Source organism: Saccostrea cucullata, unplaced genomic scaffold (genome assembly GCF_032062105.1).
Source record: "Saccostrea cucullata isolate Sc308-1 unplaced genomic scaffold, CSIRO_AGI_Scuc_v1 ctg130, whole genome shotgun sequence".
Lineage (NCBI taxonomy): Eukaryota > Metazoa > Mollusca > Bivalvia > Ostreida > Ostreidae > Saccostrea > Saccostrea cuccullata.
In genome coordinates this window covers 20,695-43,764 of record NW_026939106.1, presented here as the reverse complement: position 1 = coordinate 43,764, position 23,070 = coordinate 20,695, and the positions used below count along the sequence as shown (strand labels likewise).

The 23,070-nt window shown below is 33.1% G+C and overlaps 1 protein-coding gene and 1 long non-coding RNA gene across 3 annotated transcripts; both read right to left on the bottom strand.

The window, feature by feature from the left end:
* Positions 1–1,277: 1,277 nt before the first annotated feature.
* On the bottom strand, positions 1,278–22,166 carry LOC134252238 (uncharacterized). 2 transcript variants are annotated; one of them, XM_062734662.1, is made up of 10 exons: positions 21,866–22,166; positions 11,799–11,926; positions 8,196–8,374; positions 6,500–6,553; positions 4,930–5,080; positions 4,689–4,804; positions 4,475–4,565; positions 3,824–4,333; positions 3,386–3,603; positions 1,278–2,598 (listed from the first exon to the last, which is right to left on the bottom strand). In XM_062734662.1, exons 1-10 carry the CDS (start codon positions 21,880–21,882, stop codon positions 2,572–2,574), a joined length of 1,491 nt encoding a protein of 496 aa, XP_062590646.1. In that variant the 5' UTR covers positions 21,883–22,166; the 3' UTR covers positions 1,278–2,571. The 2 variants fall into 2 exon arrangements, with proteins under 2 accessions (XP_062590646.1, XP_062590648.1); XM_062734664.1 differs by lacking the exon at positions 21,866–22,166 and adding an exon at positions 18,867–18,929.
* On the bottom strand, positions 14,368–17,071 carry LOC134252240 (uncharacterized). Its single transcript, XR_009988941.1, has 2 exons — positions 16,729–17,071; positions 14,368–15,495 (listed from the first exon to the last, which is right to left on the bottom strand). It is a non-coding gene; the product is annotated as an uncharacterized LOC134252240 (long non-coding RNA).
* Positions 22,167–23,070: the final 904 nt, after the last annotated feature.

Genomic DNA, 23,070 nt, shown 5'->3' with positions numbered 1-23,070 from the left:
TTTAAGTAAAGGATTAATTTTCTCATCAATACTGCCATGATGGAATTAAATTCAGAACTGTGTGCATTGTAGTATTAGTGAATATTTTATTATAGTGACATGTGTATAGACAACAAGTAAATGCAATATAAACGTATATACATCACACCCGGCCAATTGGACCTATATGTCACTTTAATATATGTACAGTATTACTATAATCATTTAAAGCGCGCATGATGGACATTATAATATTAATTTGATTGATATAAATAATTTTGTCTTAGTGAAAAACATAAATTCAAAAACTTGGCAGTTTGTCTCTGATGATTTTTCATTAAAATGTTCAAATTTTCAAATGGAGCTACAGTTCTATTTAAATTAACATTATGAAAGAAAGTTTCTCTAATATTTTAATTGTAATTTATTGTAATTGTATTATTTTCTAACAATACTTAACATGTGGAATGGTCATACCATGATGTTCTTATGTTTCACAAAATAACAGGTTTGTGACTTTATAAAGCAAACTTGTTTTTTATTAAGATATAAACTGTACTATGCATATTTAAATATTGCAGTGTTAATAACTTTTTCCTCTCCCAACCAATGTTTGTAGATATCAGTTTTAATTAAATATGTAACTTTTGGATTGAACAAGGCCCAAGTCTCATTGGAATTAAATCCCCCCTCCCGTTTTCCCGAAAAGGGCAATTTTCTACGTTTATACATGTACCCCTTCCCATCAAATTGAAGTCCTGAAAATTATGTTATTAAACTTAATTTTAAATACAAGTATAAATGTAAAAGTTTCTGTTGTTATTTATTCGGTGGAAATGTTGGACCCTGGTTTCTGGTATTAAAGGAACACGTGTATTCAAGAGTTATCTCCGTTTGTAGTGCTGGACCCACAATTCACAAAGGGTATAATGTTCTTTATTGAATTAAAATCGTTATTTCTAAAAGTCACATGCATCTAAAATACTGATAGTGTAAGCCCCCCCCCCCTTTCAGTGAATTATAACATCAACCAATGTCTTTTTCAATTAATTTTAAGACATTAAAATTATTTGGATAACATTTTATTGTCACATATATTATTTAGAAAGCAAAACAATCTTCAACGAATATAACCATAAAAATACATCAATATGTATATTTCGCATATAGTAAATACAATAATACAAAAATATGAAAGCTCTACATGTTCATGTTTATGCACAGTTCAAATTCTAAGCAGGATGCATTCATCTTCTACGAATTAATATACAGTCATACATTTATTTGAATGGAGATTAAATACACTAAGAAGGAACGGGGTGGCTATAAAAAAAATATTGACATTCACACCTGACATATATTGCTATTAATTTATTTAAATATGACATATTGCTATTTATTTATTAAAATAAAATCACAGACTAAATACATGTATATCCAAGGATCAAGCATCGCAAAAACGACCCGCATTTCAACAATGCCAAGTATTGCATTATTTTTGGTTTCAATCAGAATATAATTTACATAGCTTAATTAATTAACCAACTGATCATGTCTTATGGGTTCTTTAAGTTTTGATATTATATGATATTATAATTATTAAGAAAGACATGGTATAAAGCATGAAGAAAAAACGATAAAATCATTCTCGGAAAAGTTACAGTACTGTGGAAGAAAATTGAAAAGAACATGGGTGAAAGAGGTGTATTAAATGCCCCAATCGAATAGCTATCAAATTAGTAATAATTAAATGCAATGTTTTTATCACTGATGTAATTTAATGGAATGCATAACTTGTCCCCTGAATAAGTGGCTGCTGATCTGTACCTCGATGGGAGGTATGATCAGATTCTGCCAATGTACCCCTATTATTTTTCTGAAGAGCTACAGTCCTGCAGCTATCGAAATGGTTGAATAAAAATACAATTGCATTGGAATAAATGAGTACTTTTTATGATTAATGTACTCTCTTTTTATATATCATAACTCAACTTTAGAAAATATTCTTTCAATAAAATTAATTTCGAATCTATTCACAAAGAAAAAAACTGTAATAAACATGTTCGCGAAAATTAATATCAATTTTGCCAACGTCGGTGTGTTTATGCCATTTTACAGCTTAAATATTACATACTTCTAGCACTACTGGGATTGTTCCATGTTTCATTTTAAAGAGTAAATAAACTAAATATGTTTATAATATATTGATTTCATCTACATGTAGCTTCATTAAAAGATGTAATTGATGATTTTTAAACTTAATTGCTTCTGTGTCCAGCCGTAGGCATTTACCACTTTTTCACCCGCGTTCTTTTGAAATTACTGCCGAAATTAGTAATGAAAAATTATTCAGTATTGAATATTACCATACCGTAATTTTGCAAGTCAAAAATATACGTATGACAATGACATTTTAACACAATCTTAATTCTGAGAAAGCATCGTTATTGCACTACTGATATATATTTAGGAAATGAACAAAATGTAAAAAAGGGGGGTAATCAGAGACAGGTTTTGGTTTGGTCTTTACAATAAGTAGGATAAATACAGGCCATCAAAACTTCCTGTTCCAGCAGGGGGATCTTGTAAAATCTAAAGGTCTGTAAGTGGAATGCCCTCCTGAAAAAAGAAAAAAAGAATTAACATATACTAGTATATTAAGGTAGATTAACGAAACATATATTTACATTTCCGAGTTACCAAGGCTTCCAGTACATCCCAAAATGACCATTTATACCCCTAAAAAACCATAAATGGAAGAGCTAATACCAAGCATGTGGTTCCGAGTACAAACACAAAATAAATAATATTATTATGACAGGAAATAATGTTTTTTGAGTTTTGGGGTACTTGTTGTCAATTCTTGACACCACGTAACAAAATTATTCTAGATCCACCTCTCTCTCTCTCTCTCTCATTTTTTTGTTGTTGTTTAATGTTCCTCTTGGGATTTTTTTTTATTCACATGGATACGCTACCACATGCCGATGGAAGAATGCAGTTTACAAATACTTGGCAGTTGAGGGCACTGAGCAGCGAGGAATTTTTTTGTGCTAGCACTTACAGCTACACAGATCTAGGTTCACACCCGAAAGATCGGTCTTCACGTCCCGCAACGGGATTCGTATCCGCGATGTACGGATCCACTCTATAGAGTAGAGGCTCTTGAGAGTCCGGTTGCCCCCATCCACTTATTTCCAGACATAACTTTGTTCATTGAAAGTCCGGTTACCACCCCTCCCTCCTATGCAATAGGATAATATAAATTTAAGGATTTTCGAGTTTAGGAAATCCCCCTTTTCTTTTGCTTTTCAAGATTTTTTGTCTTTTCGCCCCCCCCCCTTCAAAAACGATGCTACATCCCTGATATTAACGACCTACTGAATAAGAAACAAAATTAACTTACAGCACTACGGTACGTTCTTGTTCCCTCATACTCAGCCATTACTTCTAGATTTCTCATTTTGACTACTTCGTTAACCTCAGGTCCAGGATGAAAACTGGTTCTACTTTCGCGGGCAGTTGTAAACGAAGCCCTAGTCTTGTCTCCGTAACTAAACGCTTTATTCTCTCTTCCTGCAAACGAGGCTCGAACATGGGAACCAGATTTAGCACCATAACTTCCTGAAAATACAATAGAAAAAAAATCGTCCAATTGCAGGAGACAAAAATGCGGACATCTTGAAAAATGCCTAAGTTGTTACAGGATACACAATTTTTCATGGTGCTTTGATTTATCATTAAATTCGTGTATAATTAGCATATGAATATGCTTATGTGTTTTAAAAATACAATAATCAAGCAACAAAACAGACATCCGATGTAAACTCGGTACGACTCTCACTTCTTATAAGGAGTGCTTCATCATCATCCGTTTCCACAGACTGTGCGGACTGCGCAGAATCCCTAATGGCGGATACCGTGCCATTCGACTGATTGTCTCTAATGATTTTATCCAACTGGTACACAATGTCAGTTGCATTACTGTCATGGTAACTCCCGCCACAACCGTCATACATACCGGAAGTGTTCATGTAAGTAGTCTCATGTGCGTTGGAGTAGATCACTTCGTGATCATTTGCCTCTTTCTTTGGAGACGTGTTTCGGGAGTGACCCGGTTTTAGTTTGAGACTCTTTTTATTAATTTCATCTCGTTTTGAGTTAATTTCACTGAGAAGGGAATTATATTGCACACTACTCTGTCTTGAAGCCGATTCCTTTGGGCCGTTTTCTTTGGTGTCTGTAAGATCAGCTTGTTTGGCAGCAGTAATTGATGACGTAACAGAGTCTAGCTCATCAAGTGAGGTGGTGTGGAACCCGTTAGGCAAGGTTCCATTACTTATCTGAGGAATACCTATCACAAAAGGGAAATTAAAATAGTAATTTAATCAGAAAAATTAACTTTTATTCAAAAATCGGTTGCCGTTTGTAGACTTTTTTACTTTAATATACCAGTATTAATTGCAACAATTAAAGATGACAGGAAAATTCCTACTTAAATCGCTGATTGATATAGATGATATATTTTCATGTGTATAGTCCATCGATGCTGTTGATAGTCGGTTTTGTAATTCTAGTATTTCTTTCTGAAAATAAATGTACAGCAATCCAAATTAAATTTAATGCAACACGGCGAAAAAATGAAAGCTAACCATGTTGTACCCACATTAATTCAATGTATCGTATCGACTACTTCAAAGGATATTTACCTGTTGGCGTTTTAGTTTTGTGGCAAGCTCCCTTGAATGCTCTTCTGATTTAGATTTTGCCTTCCTTAAGTAGTGCATTTCGTTTTCTAATCGTTCCGCATAAATTCTCTTTCGAACTGAAGCGAAAAAAAAATTATATACCCATTTAAAATAAATACAGGATAACGATTTCTGTCCACAAACCTAGTGATGAAGAAACCATTAGTTCTTATCTAGCATTATAACTTTAGCATATCTTTACCACTGCAAGCTCTTGGAATTCGGAGAAAGCGAAGAGCCACCACATAAGTGGCTGCCTCTACTGCCACGTGGTAACAGATGACGTCATTCCAAAACACGGTAAACAGAACTTCCATAGAACAGACAGATAGTACAACAAAACCATCAAAAACCTGAAAATAAAACAACATGAGTAAGAATTGAAAGAAAAAGCGTACAAATTAAAAAAGATGTTAAATTGGAGCAATTGTATTGTCATAGGTTAAAATGAAATTTTGAGATATTGAAGAGTAATCAGTCTCAAAAGTCAACTGAAATAATACAAATTGGGCGCAAAGCAAACTCGGACCTTTAAAAATATCAGAGATGGGATCAGGTACCATTTAGGGATAAGCATGCCCCATCGACCGCGTCTCATTTTTTTCGCACCTTTCAAACAATGTGTAAATATATTTTGTTCGTGTGATAGTACGATTCTCAGTTAACCTTGGACTTTCAGTAGGGTGACTTTCTCGACACTACGTAATTAACGTCTCTAAATGGCGAATAGATTCTCATTGGTTAAGAAATTAATAACATCAGCAACTTTAAAATTGTTGTTGACAACGATGAGACGACTTAAGCCTAACCTCTCTGCCGTAAGAAACGATATCATTGGTTCATTGATACACTCGTTGACATTCGCCGGAATGTATATTTCAACAGTGAATAAAAGGCTGTGTAAATTTCAAACGCTATTCTGTAACGTCGAGAATACCACGCCTTACTGAAAGTCCAAGGTTAACTGAGAATTGTACTATAATGAACAACGAGTGACTGTCCATCAGAGCAAACTTATCTGAAACTACTTCAAAGGATTTAGATTTAGTTTTCCGTGTGTCTACAATCAGTATTCCACATGGCTAAATTCTTACAACAAAAATGGCTTTATGTGAAAGAGACAAAAAAGGAAAAATTGCGTCATTTAATTACAACTGGAAAGATTTGAATGATGAATTAATAACAGTGATAAGGCCTTGGAACATATATATACTAGTATTTCTAAAGCTTCATATACATTTTTTGGTAATCATTATATACCACTGAATGCCGGAACAGTGAAATCGGATAACAATAAATGTCTGAACGTAAGTTATGTATTGTTTTTTTGGCATTATCGTTTTATTATCGTTTACAGTGTTTATTGTCCGTAATAAAAAGCTGTCTGACGGTCGGACCTCGCCCATTTTGACCACCGATACCTTGTAAATAACTGTACGCGGTGCCTTAAAACAAGACTTTACTCATATATGTACGTATTTATATTATGGTGTTCATGTTAATTGCACATTGTAGCAAAATGCCACCCATAACACACACACACACAACTTAAAAAGCCGCATTTATTGAATACTAGTATATTAATATTGGATTATTTGGGCGCTTTTTTATTATCTAGACTAATAGCTAGAAAGAGAAGAAAAAATAACCCAGAACATTTAATGGTCATGTTCCAAAGTTTGGATACTTTGAATCGGTGTATTAAGAAGTATTTCATCTTTTGAAGATTTTATTCCTAAACAGGACAAGCTAGATGAAGAAAACAAACTTACGTTAAGAACATCTTTCCAGCAGCCTGGACATCCAGCAACAACCCGTGCCACCACCTTTACGTGAAAGAAAAACATAATTTAGCTCATGGCAAAAAAAAATTATTTACAACATGTATTCCCATCTCCACCTTTTTTTAGCCATAAAGTATTCAACATTTAATTTTTATAGAATTTATCATACCCCTTTTCCCCCTCTCGAATATTAAAGGAATATGTTTTTTCAATTTCTTTTTAATCGCATCACAAGAATTATGAAAAGTTTATTGGCGTCCTTTGAAGAATTGGAGTAATATTGAATGATTATAAACATGCACTTTGAAATCTGAGCATGATGAGACAATGCGAAATTTTTCGGCCTCGGCGGCTTAAAAAGCAAATTTTGAAAACCATGGTTATCTTTTGCACAAAAGTAAAAGACATGGGTGTACATGTAATATTCTTTGTACCGGGTCAAATCGATTTGCAGGAGTAAAAATCTCATGTATCAGATTCAGAAGTTTTGTGAAATATAATCCTGATTCATATGACTGGGTTGTTTAGATTATCTAGTATAAAGTACCAGGTATTTCTAAGATCCTAGCATGTCAATAAGCTATCGTTCAGGGAACAAAAGACAACTTTAAAGAGATTAATACAGTGTTATCCAGAGAGTCTCGAAATATCTACAAAAAAATATTTAACATACTGAAAAACTCGATGAATTCTGTCAAGACTGGTTTAATCAATCCAGAAATAAATGCAGATTGAAAAAGTCAAGATGAATCTAGCTGGAATGTTCGGTTAAATTATTCCAGACTTAAATACTCGAGTGAATCATTTCCGACTGGAAAATGAGGTTTAATCATTCCGCCAGTGATTTAACCTCATATTCCAGTCGGAAATTTTCAAAAGATAACCATGGTTTTAAAATTTGCTTGAATAGCATAAGTCTAAGTAAGTCTCTGACTGAAATATGACTTAGAAAGAATGTAACCTTGTACTCTTACTTGATTAATTTAAGTCTAAGTCACTAACGTACTGAGACATGTCTTGGAGAAGAAGTGGACACAGTAGTCTTACTTGAGTAACTTAAATCTAAGTCACTGACTAAATGTAACTTGGAGAAAAATAGCACATATGGAGATTAAGAACAGTATCCAAGATCAAAAGTCCATTAAACAATATACAAAATAGGAGCAGAGCAAACACGGACCTCCAAAACATCAGAGGTGGGATCAGATGCCATGGGGGAGTGAGCAACCCCTGCCGACCGGTCATACCAGCCGTGTGCTACTTATTATGATCGGGAAATAACAGAAAAATCAGTTGTCAATTCAGTGTATAAATAATGGACTGACAATAAGTATGAAATACGTTAGTCAGCATTTGACTCAACGATAATGTATTTGCTGACAAGGTCATTGCAGCGAGCATAGAATTTACAAAATGATGATTTAAACGAGACTACTGATATTCTTGTTTAATCAACTTGTTTGTCAATAATTTACCTCGTTTTAGAAATTGTTCATACGTAGAGCATGCTCTTGCATAGCTTGCATAGCTTAAGTCTAAGTCTTTGACTAAAATGTTTGGAGGTAATTAGAACAACGTATTCTAACTTGAATAGGTTGAGTCAAAGTCAATGTAAGGCTTACAAATGACATACTTAAAAAATATGAAAATCACAAATTTTCAGAGTATTTTTAAAACTACTCACCTCAATCATGAATACACATGAGATGGTGACGCTGGAGTAATGCACCACGCAGTGTGCGATATCTAGAGAGGTTTCCATGGAGCACTGCTGGCACGTTCCGCCTGGATCTGGATTGTAAGTTTCAGTGGTCACATTGAGACTGGACACCAGAGGGCTCTCCGTAGGATCGGCGTGTGGGTCTATTGATATTGATAAAATTGTTATTAACTTCAGCTGTGACATGTAAATTTCGTATTTACTGCCACCAGGTAAATTCAGAATTTACAACATGTATGGCAATTAGCAAAGTTGTGACTTAAGAATATGCTAAGTATATTTATAAGTGCAAGATGGCAATAAAGCTTAACATACACCCGTGAATAATGTTACAATTTACAATGTTACAATTGCATGTGCATATATAGATGCATACCTCCAAATTTCCATCAATTGTTAAACTACATGAAATATGTCCATTATAATACCTAAGAGATTTTGTGCTTCTTAGGTAGTTGTCAACAATTCAAGAGTGGTTGCAAAACAATTCAAGAGTGGTTGAAAGGCCCATGTAAATTCAAGTAAATTCATGTGCATGTACATTAGCATGTAGTTATGAACCATTTTGCAAAAGATAAGGATGAATAGCTGCAATACTCGTATCTAAAGAAAGTTTATTTGCTCAAATCTTTAAAATATATATGAATTTAAGGAGTACTTGATCTCACATTTTCTAGAATTTATTCAGTTCTTAAAATCTTAGCTTGTGAAGCAGTACACGATTCGTAATGCCATATACATGTATTATAACCGACATCTTTCTAATAATAAATGAAACATTTTTTTATTTTTTATCATGGCTGTGTGTTCACATTAGGATAATTTTCGCAAAGGAAATGCGACATTTTCCATACCATTTACGTCCACGTAAATTTTAATTATTTTGTTATGCAAGTCTCCTCTTTTTGACTATTAAATCACGAGATCTTCCGCTCCATGCAATTATGTTTGATATTTAGACGATATGCATGTATTTTCATATCACTAAATGTGCACTTTTGTATCATTACATATCTCGCCTCTGTATCACTGAGTTTGTTTCTAGGCCATTCCAATTTTATCCTCTGTGTAGTGTCCACTCCTCATCTTTGAAGTACTAGTACCTACATGTACCTACCAGTTCAAAAATAAATAGATAAACCCCAACAAAAACCAAAGCATAGACTTTATAATTTAAAAAATGACGTCAATCCAATGATTTGATTTCATTGATCTGCTTTTCTCATAGATCAGTTTATGTCTTAGGAAAATCAAGGTTTCGAACGCTTAATATGTACCAAATATGTCAGATATATATAGAGAAATAAAGGGAAAAAAATGACACAATATTTTGACAGAAAGAATTAATTTGAAGATACCTGATTTTGTTTGTTTGTTTTTTTTTTCTTCCAGATCTAGCCTATCAAAAATCATGCCAAGCACGCGGACGTTAAACACAAAATAAATTTGGAATGACCTCACTTGAAAACATGCACTGATCGAGTTTTAAACAGTTAATGATAATTAATTTTTGTTCTTATACTAGTATCTATGATAACAATTGTTTTCATTTTTAAATGCATATTCTAAATAATATTTGAGAAATCTGCCATATTGGTTTAAGAATATCTTGGAATGCCATATCAAGTGCTGACATTTTTTTCTCTCAATTTGCCCCTTTAAGATCTACTATGGATACTACTCTAAATTTACTTGTCAAATTTCAAATCGGGAGGGAGAGAGAGGTGTCTATCAATACATTAATTGACTAAGCCTCCGTTCTAAAAATGAGATTGAACATAATTTAACAATATTGACTTCTAGCTAGAGCAGTTGTTCCCGATGGACCAAGCTTTAATACACAACAAAACTGACGGTTAACTATACTGAAAGTCTGATCAGATGAAAGATATGACACCCGGTTGGGTGCAAACAGCCATTAATTTGCATATGGTTTCAACTCATGAATAATATATGGAGAAAGGTAGCGTGAGGTTCTTGTTTATAAGTTCACACCATCCATTGGCCATGTTTCATTAGAATATTATTCGTCCGCGTGGCGAAGTGGTTAGAGTGCGAAGTGGTTAAAGTGTCTGCTCTAGAGTCACAAAGTGGTTAGAGTGTCTGCTTTAGACTCGCCAAGTAAGGAGTTGAACCTTACGTCGCGGGTTCGAATCCCTACGTGGGACGCGGAGACCGGTCCTTCGGATGAGACCGTATAAACCGAAGTCCCGTGTCGCAGTAGGTTCAAGCACGAAAAAGGATCCCGTACTGCTCAATGGCCCTAAGTGTATGACAAAACAAGCTCTCCATCAGCAAGTGGTGGCGTCTCCATATGAGTGAAATATTGTCGAGAGGAACGTTAAACAACAAACAAAAGGGGGGACCTATGTCCGAAAAGTCTTTGTGTGAAATTTTCAAAACTTTGACATTTCTTTCCTGACCACTTGCTCTTAATTTTTAGGTATTAAAAACAATACCTTTATGTGCTTATTTTTACACAGGAGCACGTGCAAAAACACTGTGAAATGCTAAAAATAGATTATTTTCAGACATTATTGTTCTACCCTGAATATGCGCTAAAAAGAAACAAAAATTCAAATCACATTCAAAATCAACAGGTATTTAATTTATATGACTTGTATCTTTAAAATGAAGGCAAATTCATTGTAATTCATCTCGCATAAAAAATTATAATGGAGCACAATGTAAGTATCACCCCGTTTTTCTTGTCGTATATTTTACAATTCCGACATGCATAATAGGTAATATCTTAAAAAGTCTTTGTGTGAAAATACTGTAATTCATATTTTTTGAAAGAACTGATTCATATCTTTATTTCAACAAAGAAAAAAGTATACCTTTATGATCAAATAAACGAGAAATATGACGTTTTCTTTTATTTTCGTACTCCTGTGTCATATATATTGACCTTTCTGCACTACAAAAAGGTAACTAAGCACTGACAAACATCTGAATATAAAACTATTTTGCGAAAAACAAGTATTTTGTTTTGATTAGAAACAATTCAAACAGTTTAATTCTTTTCTTCTTCATTCCAATTATTCCGCCCCCCCCCCCATTTCCCCGTCAACAACCAACACCTATTAGAACCTAGGAATGGCTTTATACAATAAAATCTACATGTTCTATAAATCATTAAGCAAATATTGGCACAAATACCTTTCTTAATCTTTTTCTTAGTTTTGTCCAGAAAATACAATTAATGATAAACATAAAATTAAACATATTTCCCTGATTTAAGCCGCTTTCTTTGCTGAATTTTATCTTTTTGCACTTTTATATCAGCATATCATCTAGGCATTTCTTCACAAATGAAATTGCTATGAATTATCAACCCAAAGGAAGGGAATTCTGATTTCAACAACATCCATAAATTAAATAAAACTGTTATTAATGATGAATCTAGTTTCTTTTTTTCTTTTGAATTGTGTACGTTATTGATTATTAACCATGTTATGTCTATATCCCAGTTGAAAAAGTCAGGTAAAATCAAACGTCGCTATTGTGACGTCACATAACGCTGCTTTGACGTAGAACGACATAGGTCCCCCCTTAAACATATACCTTTAATTATTCCCAGTCTAATGACGAGCTCTGTGGTGATGCAGAGGATGTCTAGAATGGTGAGCAATGTGACGTAACATTCCATACACAGGCCATTTAGAAAGGCGTGGGCCTCCATGCAATTCGTGCTGTGAAATTAAAAAAAAAATAAACAAAATAAATTATATTATGAGAGGTATTTGATAGTATTTCAAATTGTTAATAACACGTTATACCAAAATCATGTTTCTTGTATATAAAAAAAAAAAACAACAACAACAAAAAACAAAAAAACAACTCAGCTGGATATTTTTTTCAATGTTGTATTCAATGCCTTTTGCTAGATAAATCTATACATGACGATTTGTTATATTCTACAGATAGACGGACGAACGTATCTTAATTAATATTCCCTGGTTGTGGGGAGCGGGGAACAATAATCGCTGCCATGAGACTTCCTAAGTCATACATCATAAATTCAAATTTTAATTTATCATCACTTATCACTTTTAAGAAGTACGATGCGATGTGAATGTGTAAACCTAAAGTGTTATCTTAAATTAAAAAAAAAATCTTTGATTGAAATGTCTTAGTTTTCCATTGAAATTAATGTTAGTCATTGTCGTGTCCTTGTCTTACATTTTACTCTATTTAAAAACTCGATAAAAAGATCGGAAGTACATGTACATGTTTACGTATCTCGATAAAACTGCAATAAAACTGTTTTATCATTAATCAAGAGGGCCTGGCGGTAATTTCCATTTTTTAGACTATTTTTAAAACCTCCTGGAAATGAAGGTCTTTATCATTTTAATTGATAGTACACAAAAGTGCATAAAAAATAAATATTATAGCAAGCGATTTTTTTTTTTTACTTAATAATTTGCATTTTGTGCTAAAAAATTTCAGGTGAAAGAATCAGGGGCATTAAGACCCTAAATATGCCCCAACCATAATGGACAAAATATTATAAATATTAAAAGAATTATGATTGAATCACACCTTTTTAGACATATTTTGATGAAAAAACCACTATTAAGACATTTGGGGGTCAATACAAAAATAACACTATTTTCACTGATTTCTGGAAATTCTTAATAATATTTTTTCCCTGTAAATATGATTAAAGAAATAAAAGATGGATGTTTAATACAAATACAACAGAAATGATCTTAAACATGTGAATAGAAACTATTTTTTTTAGCTAAAAGTGGTGAAATAACAGATTTGAATGTAAAACAGTTGTTTTTGTCCCCAGTTTTCGCGAAAGCGGGGGTACATTAAATCTTATTCATCTGTCTGTCAGTCTGTAAGTCTGTCAGTCACAAAGACTTTAACCTTGCCCATAACTTTTGATTTAGCGGAGTTATGACTTTCATATTACACATGTGTATTCCTTATTACAAGACCTTTCTTTGGGTACCACCAAATTTGACCATTTGACCTTGACCTTTGAGTTTAACCCACTTTTACACAAAAATTCCAAACTTAACTTTGGCCATAACTTTTGAATAGTAGGTACTAGGACTTTCATATTTTACATATGTATTCTTTGTGGCAAGACCTTTCAATGGATACCAACAACCTTGACCTTTTGACCTTGACCATGGAGTTCCACGTACTTATGAAAAAACTTTAACCTTGACCATTACTTTTGAACGGTGAGGACTAAGGCTTTCGTACTTCACATATGTAATCCTTGTAAAAAGACCTTCCATTGGATACCAACAACTTTTACCCCTTGACCTTGGAGTTTTAACTACTTTTTAAACTTTAACCTTGGTCACAACTTTTAAACAGTAGATACTAGGAATTTATTTTTCACATATGTATTCTTTGAGTCAAGACCTTTCATTGGATACCAACAACCTTTACCTTTTGACCTTGACCTTTGAGATTTACGTACTTATGAATAAACTTTAACCTTGACCATAGCTTTTGAAATGTGAGAGCTAGGGCTTTCTACTTCACATATGTAATCCTTTGAGAAGACCTTTCATTGGATACTAACAACTTTCACCCTTTGACCTTGACATTGGAGTTTTCACTACTTTTAAAAATCTTTAACTTTGGTCACAACTCTTGAACGGTAGATAATAAGACTTTCATATTTCACATATATATTCTTTGTGGCAGGAGCTTTAATTGGATATCAACAACTTTGACCTTGACCTTAAAGATTTACGTACTTATGAATAAACTTTAACCTTGACCATAACTTTTGAACGGTAATGGCTAGGACTTTCATACTTCACATACGTAATCCTTGTGAGAAGACCTTTCATTGGATATCAACAACTTTGACCCTTTGATCTTGACCTTGGAGTTGACCTACTTTTAAAACTTTCACTTTGGCCATAAGTTTTTAACGGTCAGGATTAGGGTTTTCATCCTTCAAAAAAATCAATTTCAATGATAATTACTAAATAAATTACATATGATATGGTGTTCATATTAGACATAATATGTCAGAAAAAATAACATCTCACTCACAAAGACACCGAAAGCGGGGCACCACAATTCTTTGAATTTGCTTGTTATGTATTTAACATAAAAATACATTGAATGCACAAAGTGAACAAACAAGAAATGTATTCAACTAACATTTTTAATAACAATTCATAAAACTTGACAAAAATAACAATAAGAGATTTCAGTTTGCATAAACAAATTCCAGAACTACCATCACCCACCTATACTTTTACCAAAAAGATCATAGAAGTTTAACATCACACCACTCATGCCTTATACACTACATTTACTCATAATAAGATAATGTTTATCATCCTCACAATGTCATAAAAATGAACTAAGTATCAAAGAATTAGTTATACTAGTACATGTTTGTCTGGAAAGGTTTTGTAATTACATTGTATTACAAAAAATAACAAGTACTTGTATATAGTCATGTTAATTATTAACAAAGTTCAATATGCAAATAAACACGCTGCGTAATAAACTATAATTGTTACTATTATCTGAGAAACATTTTGTGATGCATTATGTATTTTACATCAGTATATTAATTTTGATAACAATTATTCATGAAGAATAATCATATGATAATAACAAATCATTTCATTTGTCAATGTACATAATTAATCTTTCAATATTTACAACCGAACTTGTTAAACTCATGCAATGAATCTAATATGTTTTTGGGATGTACAATGTACTATATTTTAATTTCTCGATTATATAACAGATGTTAAGAAATCACAATTTAAACACAAAAAAAATCATAGATACATAAAAATCCCTATTTACAATTAATAAATAACAATATATACACAGCCTTCCACTATATTGTTGAAAACAACAATGGGAGCCTAATGCAGTGGATATCATAACTTGCAGATTGATTGATTGATTGTATATTGTTTAACATCCCTCTCGATAATTTTCACACATATGGAGACGCCTATAATCTGCAGAATGTTCACTCTCAATAATGTTCACTCTCAATAAACCAATGTTGCAATTCATGTCACTCTTCCGTTGCACCCATTTCACTTTCTGATGAGCCATCCATTACTGCAGGAAGCACAGCTGCATCAAGGTAGTCTGCCTAGTCTTGAGTAGGTCTTACTGCAAAGTTTGTGTGTCTTTCATAGCCAAGAAACCACAATATTGAGGCCACATGGGCACGGCACTGACAATACCAACAAGTAACAGCTCCAGTAACAGGATATTGTTTTGGACCATCTCCAGGCATATCCTACAATTAAAATATGAATATCAAAATTAAATTACTATATATGTTATGTATGCACATTTTGTCTATAACTATGGACGGAGGGGGGGGGGTTACTTGTACAGTGTATATACATTTGCATAAGATTTTCTTTATATATGAAAAAAGGGAATCATGTATTAATATTACCAGGTATAATATATAATTATTTCATTCAAGAAATCAATTTAAATAGCAGTTTTATTGATTTACCTATTTGAGTTTAATGAATAAAATCAGAGGCAAAGACATTATTGTGTACTTTAAATTAAAACAAAAAAGATGAACCTTGTAATGACAAACATTTTTTTTTCATCTAAATGGTGACTTAAATGAATTTGAAATATTCCTTGGTAATCTAATTATTTTTTTTAATACTTACAAAAGTTTAATTTTACGTTAATAATATTTTAATTAATTGGTTTAAAAAACAACAAAAAATACATTGTTCCCACAAGAAAAATAGAAAGAATTTTATTTATAATTATTATTTATTCTGCAAAGAACATTAATTAGATTTAGTGATGTTAGCTTATTTTTAAGAAACTAATTTTTTTTATTTCTTTAACGGTTTTACAACAACCAGAGACATATAAAACCATGGTTTTGTATTTACAATGGTTTTATATGTCTCTGCAACAAAAAAAAAAAAAAAAAAAAAAAACTCTTACAATTTTTTTTTATTTTTGACTGTTATAGCACACCATACATTTACACAAAGTACACAGGTACCAGGGTAAGGTCTCTTGAATACACAAACGCTAGACTCGGTTGTATTTGTACTCAGACAGAAAAATATGTAATAAACACCAACATAGAAATGTAGTATATTTATATTTTAATGCCGTATATGTAAAGATTTTCACAACTGATAAAACGCGGCTAATCATGCAGATCAACCGGCCGATCGAGGGTTCATGAATCATGAATATTCGGGCCTAAATCAAAGAGAAATCGATGAATAAGTCAACTTTTTATAATTTAGTTTTTATTTGAAAGAAGATAGCATGTTGTGTTCCTGTTTAATATATTTTAAATACATATTTTCAACTGTTTGACATGCATTGATTACCGTCCCCCCGAGTTCATGGAGTTCGCGGAGTCTGTCATGTCGAATCTTTTATCATTAATAAGTTTTGGAGGGGATTTAATTTTGAACAGTGCATGTAAGTAGTGGATGTAAAATTACAATTACTCTGACTTTCAATTCATCCCTACCTGTTAAATGGTTAGAACTTCGATAAATCTACTGTCACATTTTCTGTTTCCTCCAACTTTGTTTACGTCTGAATATAAAAACCGAAACCGGAAGCGATCAAAATCGGCCTCAAAAAACATCGTTTTTTATATTTTTCAGGGTGGCCGCATGCGAACAACAGAATGATATTTTGGGATATAATTTATTATGTCATTTTAAACAATCTATCAAATTTTTACTCTGTTGTTTTCATGCGGCCATATCTAAATCTTCTTTGGAATGTGAGAATTTGATGGAAATTTCTCAATTCCGGAAAAATCACACAACTTCACATCGTGATAACTCAACTACAAATCAAATGTTGAAAATTTTATTGCTATTTACATCAAACTGGACATATCATTATATGAAAAATAAACCAACTTAACGATAGCACTGGTGTAAAAAATTTTTTAAAAATATTGGGCAGCTCATATATGCTTACTGCCCCTGATTCTTTTCAGGGTACCCAGCACCACCCAGCACCCTTAAAGGACTGTCACAATATTTTTCACCCAGGGATCAATATACACATGAATGAAATATTTATATGCAATGGTATGCTGAGATTATAACGTGTTTGCTTTTTATGGTTCAGTAAGAAAATAAAAAAGATTTGAATTAGAACAAAAAAAAATCGAACTTGCTGTGCTGTATCGTTTCCACATTGATTAATTCAATAAACACTTCATTAAACAATTTTTATCAAAGAAAAAATTGAGGTGTAATAGTGTATATTAGGCGAAATTCCTGTTTACGCAAGGAAAACTAATATTCCTGAATTTCTGATATGCAAACTTTGCGAAATGAAAGAGGAAAGGCTTTTGTTTATACTTGGCAATGAGTAAGGAAATATAGAAAACTAATCACACTAAAAACACTACGATAAAAGGACAAAATCCCATGGATTCTTGTGTTCAGACGAAACGGAAGAACCTTTAGGAATGGCTATAAGAAGTAAACGTAGTAACACCTTTGATAAAAGTGCACCGTTCCTAAATCGAAGTTGGGTTTCCTAAAAAACCTTAAAAGATATATATTTAGATAATCAAGATAATTAACAACTCATACTGACGTTATACCAGTAACATAAAAGTATTTAATCATACCAAGTATTGAATATTGTATGGAAATTTGTCTTTCAATTTATCATCCAATTTCATAGACAGAGAAAATTTATATTATCATTTGATAGACACATTCTATTTTTTTCTTTCCTTATTTAAAAATATTTACAGAGTTACTGAAGATAAAACTACAAAATTTATATAAAAATTTCAATTTTCAAACCTTACGACGTGTTCCATATTTTAAGGAGCTTTGTTAATTAATTAAGGTGTGTTCCACTGAGGAACAAGAGGCCCATGGGCCACATCACTCACCTGAGTAACACTTTAGCCAATCTTTACCAGATTTCCCCCTTGTGATACCTATTGTGACCCCACCCTACCCTCAGAGGTCTTGACTGAAACAATTTAAAATATACACTACCTCAAAATGCTTCTACATAACTTTCAGCTTTTCTAGTCCAATGGTTCTGAAGAAGATTTTTCCCCTATATGTTTCAATGCAAAACTTGGATTCCCTATTGTGGCCCCCTGGGGGTCATGATTTAAACAATTTACACTACTCCAGGATGCTTTCACGTAAGTGTCAGCTTTTCTGGCCCATTGGTTCTTGAGAAGATTTTTTTTTGAACCAACCCTACTTTTCTTGATTATCTCCCCTAGTAAGTGGACTTGGCCCTTTATTTTAACAACTTCAACTCCTCTTCACCCAAGGATGCATTGTACCGATTTGGTTAAAATTGAGAAGTTAAAAATGTAAAAAGTTTACAGACGGACGGACAGACAGACAGACGGACGGACGGCGAACAACGGGTAATCTGAAAAGCTCACTTGAGCTTTCAGCTCAGGTGAGCTAAAACGTGTAAGAAAGTGAACTAAGTGTGCCACATCATCCCCACATACCCGTATCACAGTGCATGCAAATGGTCTCTCTGTTCATTAAGGCACGAGCGTTGTTGTTTTTTTTTACACACATGGAATATACTAAATCATCATAAATTTAAAAGAAAAAAGTCAATGCTCATTAATTTGCGGAGATTATAGAGACCTACCGGGCAATCATCCCGCCTACTATGTAATCCTTTATCTCAAGTCAATATTGACACATCAGCGTGCGCTGATACCGAGTTCGTTGCATCATAAGGAGGGGGCATGTGCCTTTATAACGACAGAATCCGGGTATAGTGGGTAAAGTTCGGAATTTATCGCATAATGCTTTTCAAAAAATGAGACTTGCTATATCGAATAGGCTGTTTCTTTAAAATTATATGGGCCAAGTCTTAATTTTTCAGAAATGATATGTAAGAAGGACCTATATATATCCAGTATGGCATTTTGAGATATTGTTGGTTTGTCTGTCTATCGCTTGTCATGCATTTTTGAATTCATAGTTCTAACTTCTTCTCCAATAGAAAAGAAATCTTACTGAAAATTAAACAACTTTGCTACAGGGTAAATTAAATACAATTTCAGAGGTCAAAAGTTCACGATTAAGCTACAATAAAAACAGTAGATTCACATCGAGATCAGAGTACTTATACAAATGCAAACAATTATTTGAATCCACCTTTTCATAGTTCAATATGATAGCAGGCGTGGTCTTCAAAAAAAAAAAATTCTTGAACGAAAGCAAGGTTTGAATTTATAAACTTAATGGTATACTCCTGTGGAATCCTGATTTTTTTTTATTTTAAAACAATAACTAACAAGTAAATTGAAAAAAAAAATTACTTGCAAGGACACTGCATCTTTTTACGCATTAAACACTATTTATATAATATTTGCATTATGCATGTACTATGCCTAAATAACAGGGTTTGACACATGGTGCACGAGCCGGAGGCGAGTGCACTATGTGTCAAACCCTGCCTACTATTTAGGCATAGTACATGCATAATGCAACACTATTGTTATTATTATGCTGACTGTTAATTATTTATGCGGCAATCTATTTGACTTTTTCCTGAAAATATCGGTGCTTAAACAGCGCACCTGCAAGAACTAATTCAAAATATTCATGCTAAAATTGTTTGCATGCTTAGTTATTTTGGTTACTAGTATTTTCTCTAAATAAGTCGGGATTTTCTGTCCCAAAGCAACGCATCTTTATTTTCTGTTTTGTTCGTAAGCCTTATTTGTTTGCAGACGTCGATTCTCATTGATAATTTTCTTTTACATCCTTCAATCAAGCGTCATATAAAAAAGCGTTTTAATGACCCTATAAAATCAGTTCATCTAACGATCTGTATGTAATTAGTTTGAAAGTTTGTTGTACACATTAATCTAAAGTTCCTTAGAATAATATAACTGTTTTCAAATAATATTTGTCTATTTTCTCCTTCTTGTGTCAATTGTATAAATTAAGTTTATATATTTCATAAAATTATACCAATCAGTGATCGTCTCTATGACGTAATTGATAAGGCATCGGACTGACAATCTCATGGTCGTCAGTTCGATCCCCGGCATGTGCATAGAAGAATTTTATTCAGTAAATAAAGCCGTGCACTATTTCGGCATAGTATGCTTACGCTATATAAATCCTTAGACCACTATGCGAGAATAGTAGGGTATGGGTTATATAGAGACAAACTGACAGGAAGCATAATAATGATAAATATTTAATCACACCTTAACATCCCATATAGCAAGGTTGCAGTAATTGCGGTGTACTGTCCTTATTTTACACCTTTGTATTCATGCGTAACTTAGTTTTTCTTTTCAGGAAAAAGAAACAGCGAATTTCTTAAAATTCAGTAAAGTTCCTGTATCATTACTACTTTTGATTTTGATTTTAATTGTTTTTCGTCAGATGAATAACAAATACAATAAAATGTTCACTTATGTCCGTGGCCGACCTGGAAGCAAGTTCTTGATGTTTTTCATTAATTTTGCATGTTTGAAGGGAACCTTCATCCTTGTGTTGAATACAAAGCTCTATTAAGTCTACCTATAGGAGGAAAATCTTTTTAAACGTTGTTCCTGATGATAATTTACAAGATCTGATTCTACAAGAAACACTAAAACAAGACCGGTGCCAATCTACGCTATGTACATGTCGAAGTTTAAAGGAAATACGATTCTTTGAAACTGCGCGTCTTTTAGGCAATTAACGTTTGGTCAAATCAATCTTTTTAATACATGAAATTTCAATCTAATAATTGAGAGAATCTGTCCATCTTAGTAAGATCGGTGAAACGATAAAAATAATGTTTAAATGTATTACATGCATAGATGAAATGTAGCCATTCGAAACTGAAATTGAAAGCGTCTTAGTGGTGTATAACGATTATCTCATCCAGCTGTTACGAAGACACGTATTAAAAATAACATCCCAAAATCGGTATATTTTCTGGTGGGATAAATCTTTCAAATAAATAACGGTGAACCGTGTGTAACGGGACAAATTTGTTTCTGTGCCGATTACACTTCGCTCCTGGGCACCGGTAATCAATGGAGTAGAATGACACACAAGAGGCAGACAGTAGTTGTTCTTTGACAGGTGGCATACGATAGGACAGGTACACGGACATAAAAAAGACGATGTCAATGCCTTGATGATTATGTCGGCTTACCAAGTAGTACAAACCAACAAAAGGACGAATAACACAAATACCTGTTTAAATGCATGAAAAAAATATCTAAGGCAAAGATGGTCTGTTTTTTTACTAATATTGCCACTGAATAAATGGCAAGTGACTAGATATAGGGAAAACAGTGTTTGAACTGATGATGTACATCGACCATCAGTAAATGGGCTCTAAATTGGTAACTTGCATTAATGTTTAACAGGAATTTTCCCCCGCAATACACAGACTTCTAAAGAAAGTAATTAGTTGTACGACAGTAATACCACGTTGTCAGATTGTCACAAGATTATAAAGTTGGTGATGTTTAGTCAGTATCCACGTGAATCGGCGTCGATAATGAAATCTTACCTTTTTTTTCCTTACCTGGCCATACAAACAATAGATCAATTTCTAATCAATTAACCACATCTCGATAAACATTTGAAAAATTCCTACAGTGAAAAAAAATAGACGATTCTTACCTTTCATCTCTTCCCATATCGTCTCACTTTAGACATAAACACCTATTATTGATCACAAGTTGACCCATGACTTATGATAATCAATTTGGTATAGGGTTGTTTACAGGACCTCCAGTCCAATCAAGCGATTGTTATCGATAAAATCCGTTACGGTCCTTGTTCCGAAATGTCCCTGCATATCTCAGGTAAGATGTTATACCTAGGCGCTGATCATCGATTGCAACATGCAATGAAAACTGAAATCCCAATCAATAAAAATTCCTTTCAAAACTGCCAGGTTGCCATTGGTCTAATTTTTGCCGCGGTGACTGTCAGTCTCAGGTGAGAAACGTTCAAGAATTGTTAAAGTTGCGTCCCTTTCTCAACTTCCTTTTTTTTTTATTGACGTCAGTTGTGAGTACAATGACGTTTGATTAAATGAGAAAATTGTCAGTAATGTTAATTCTATTTCAAAGGTTTGACATTAGTTTGAACATAAAAATAGGAAATTACAATGAACTCTTGAATAAGTGAACGCGTTATACAGCGCAAATAATAGACACATGCAATCACTCCATGACAGACACCTACATTTAAAAAAATAATAGGGCAAAAAATTACGGCGTTAATATAAGAAAGTTGATAATTTATTGGGTTTTTTTTGTTCATATCAAAGTTTAGTATAGATGAGACATAGATGTGTTTTTGAACTAATTCGTTTGAGGCCCTAGTTTCCACAAATCATGAGTACGGAAAAATGGGGGAGGGGGACATGTTCTCTATATGTACATGTTCCTCTCTAGAAGCCGTAATACACAGGTTTTTCTTCTATAGATAATTATGCGATTACGAAAGAGGATTTCACATGCAATGCATTTAAACTTAAATTAATGTAATTTTTGTGTTAAAATGTCATTTTTTATCAAACTTAATGAAAAACAACACGGAAGTTAACGGCTTTTTAGTTTAATTTCTGGAGAAAAAATCCCCCAAAGTAAAATATACATGTAGCAATGTATTACCTTTTTATCATACGTAGAGATTTAACAGTACACATAAAACTTAGTACATAATACCGCCAACTCTCTCCAATGGAAGCGCTCTGCCGTTAAATGCACACCAAAGAAATTCCATAGCATTGGTTTTGTTGACTTTAATTTTGTGTATTGGCAAATTTAACTATGTCACTTTCACTAATTACAGCTTTATAAGAGTCTCTGTTCATG

Bases quoted from the DNA above. Each gene is read 5' to 3' on its own strand.
- LOC134252238 (XM_062734662.1), bottom strand. The intron at 4,805-4,929 runs GTAAAGATATGC...TTTTCGCTTCAG, and splicing joins AATTCCAAGAGCTTGCAGTG to TTCGAAAGAGAATTTATGCG. The intron at 3,604-3,823 runs GTGAGAGTCGTA...TTGTATTTTCAG, and splicing joins TGAAGCACTCCTTATAAGAA to GAAGTTATGGTGCTAAATCT.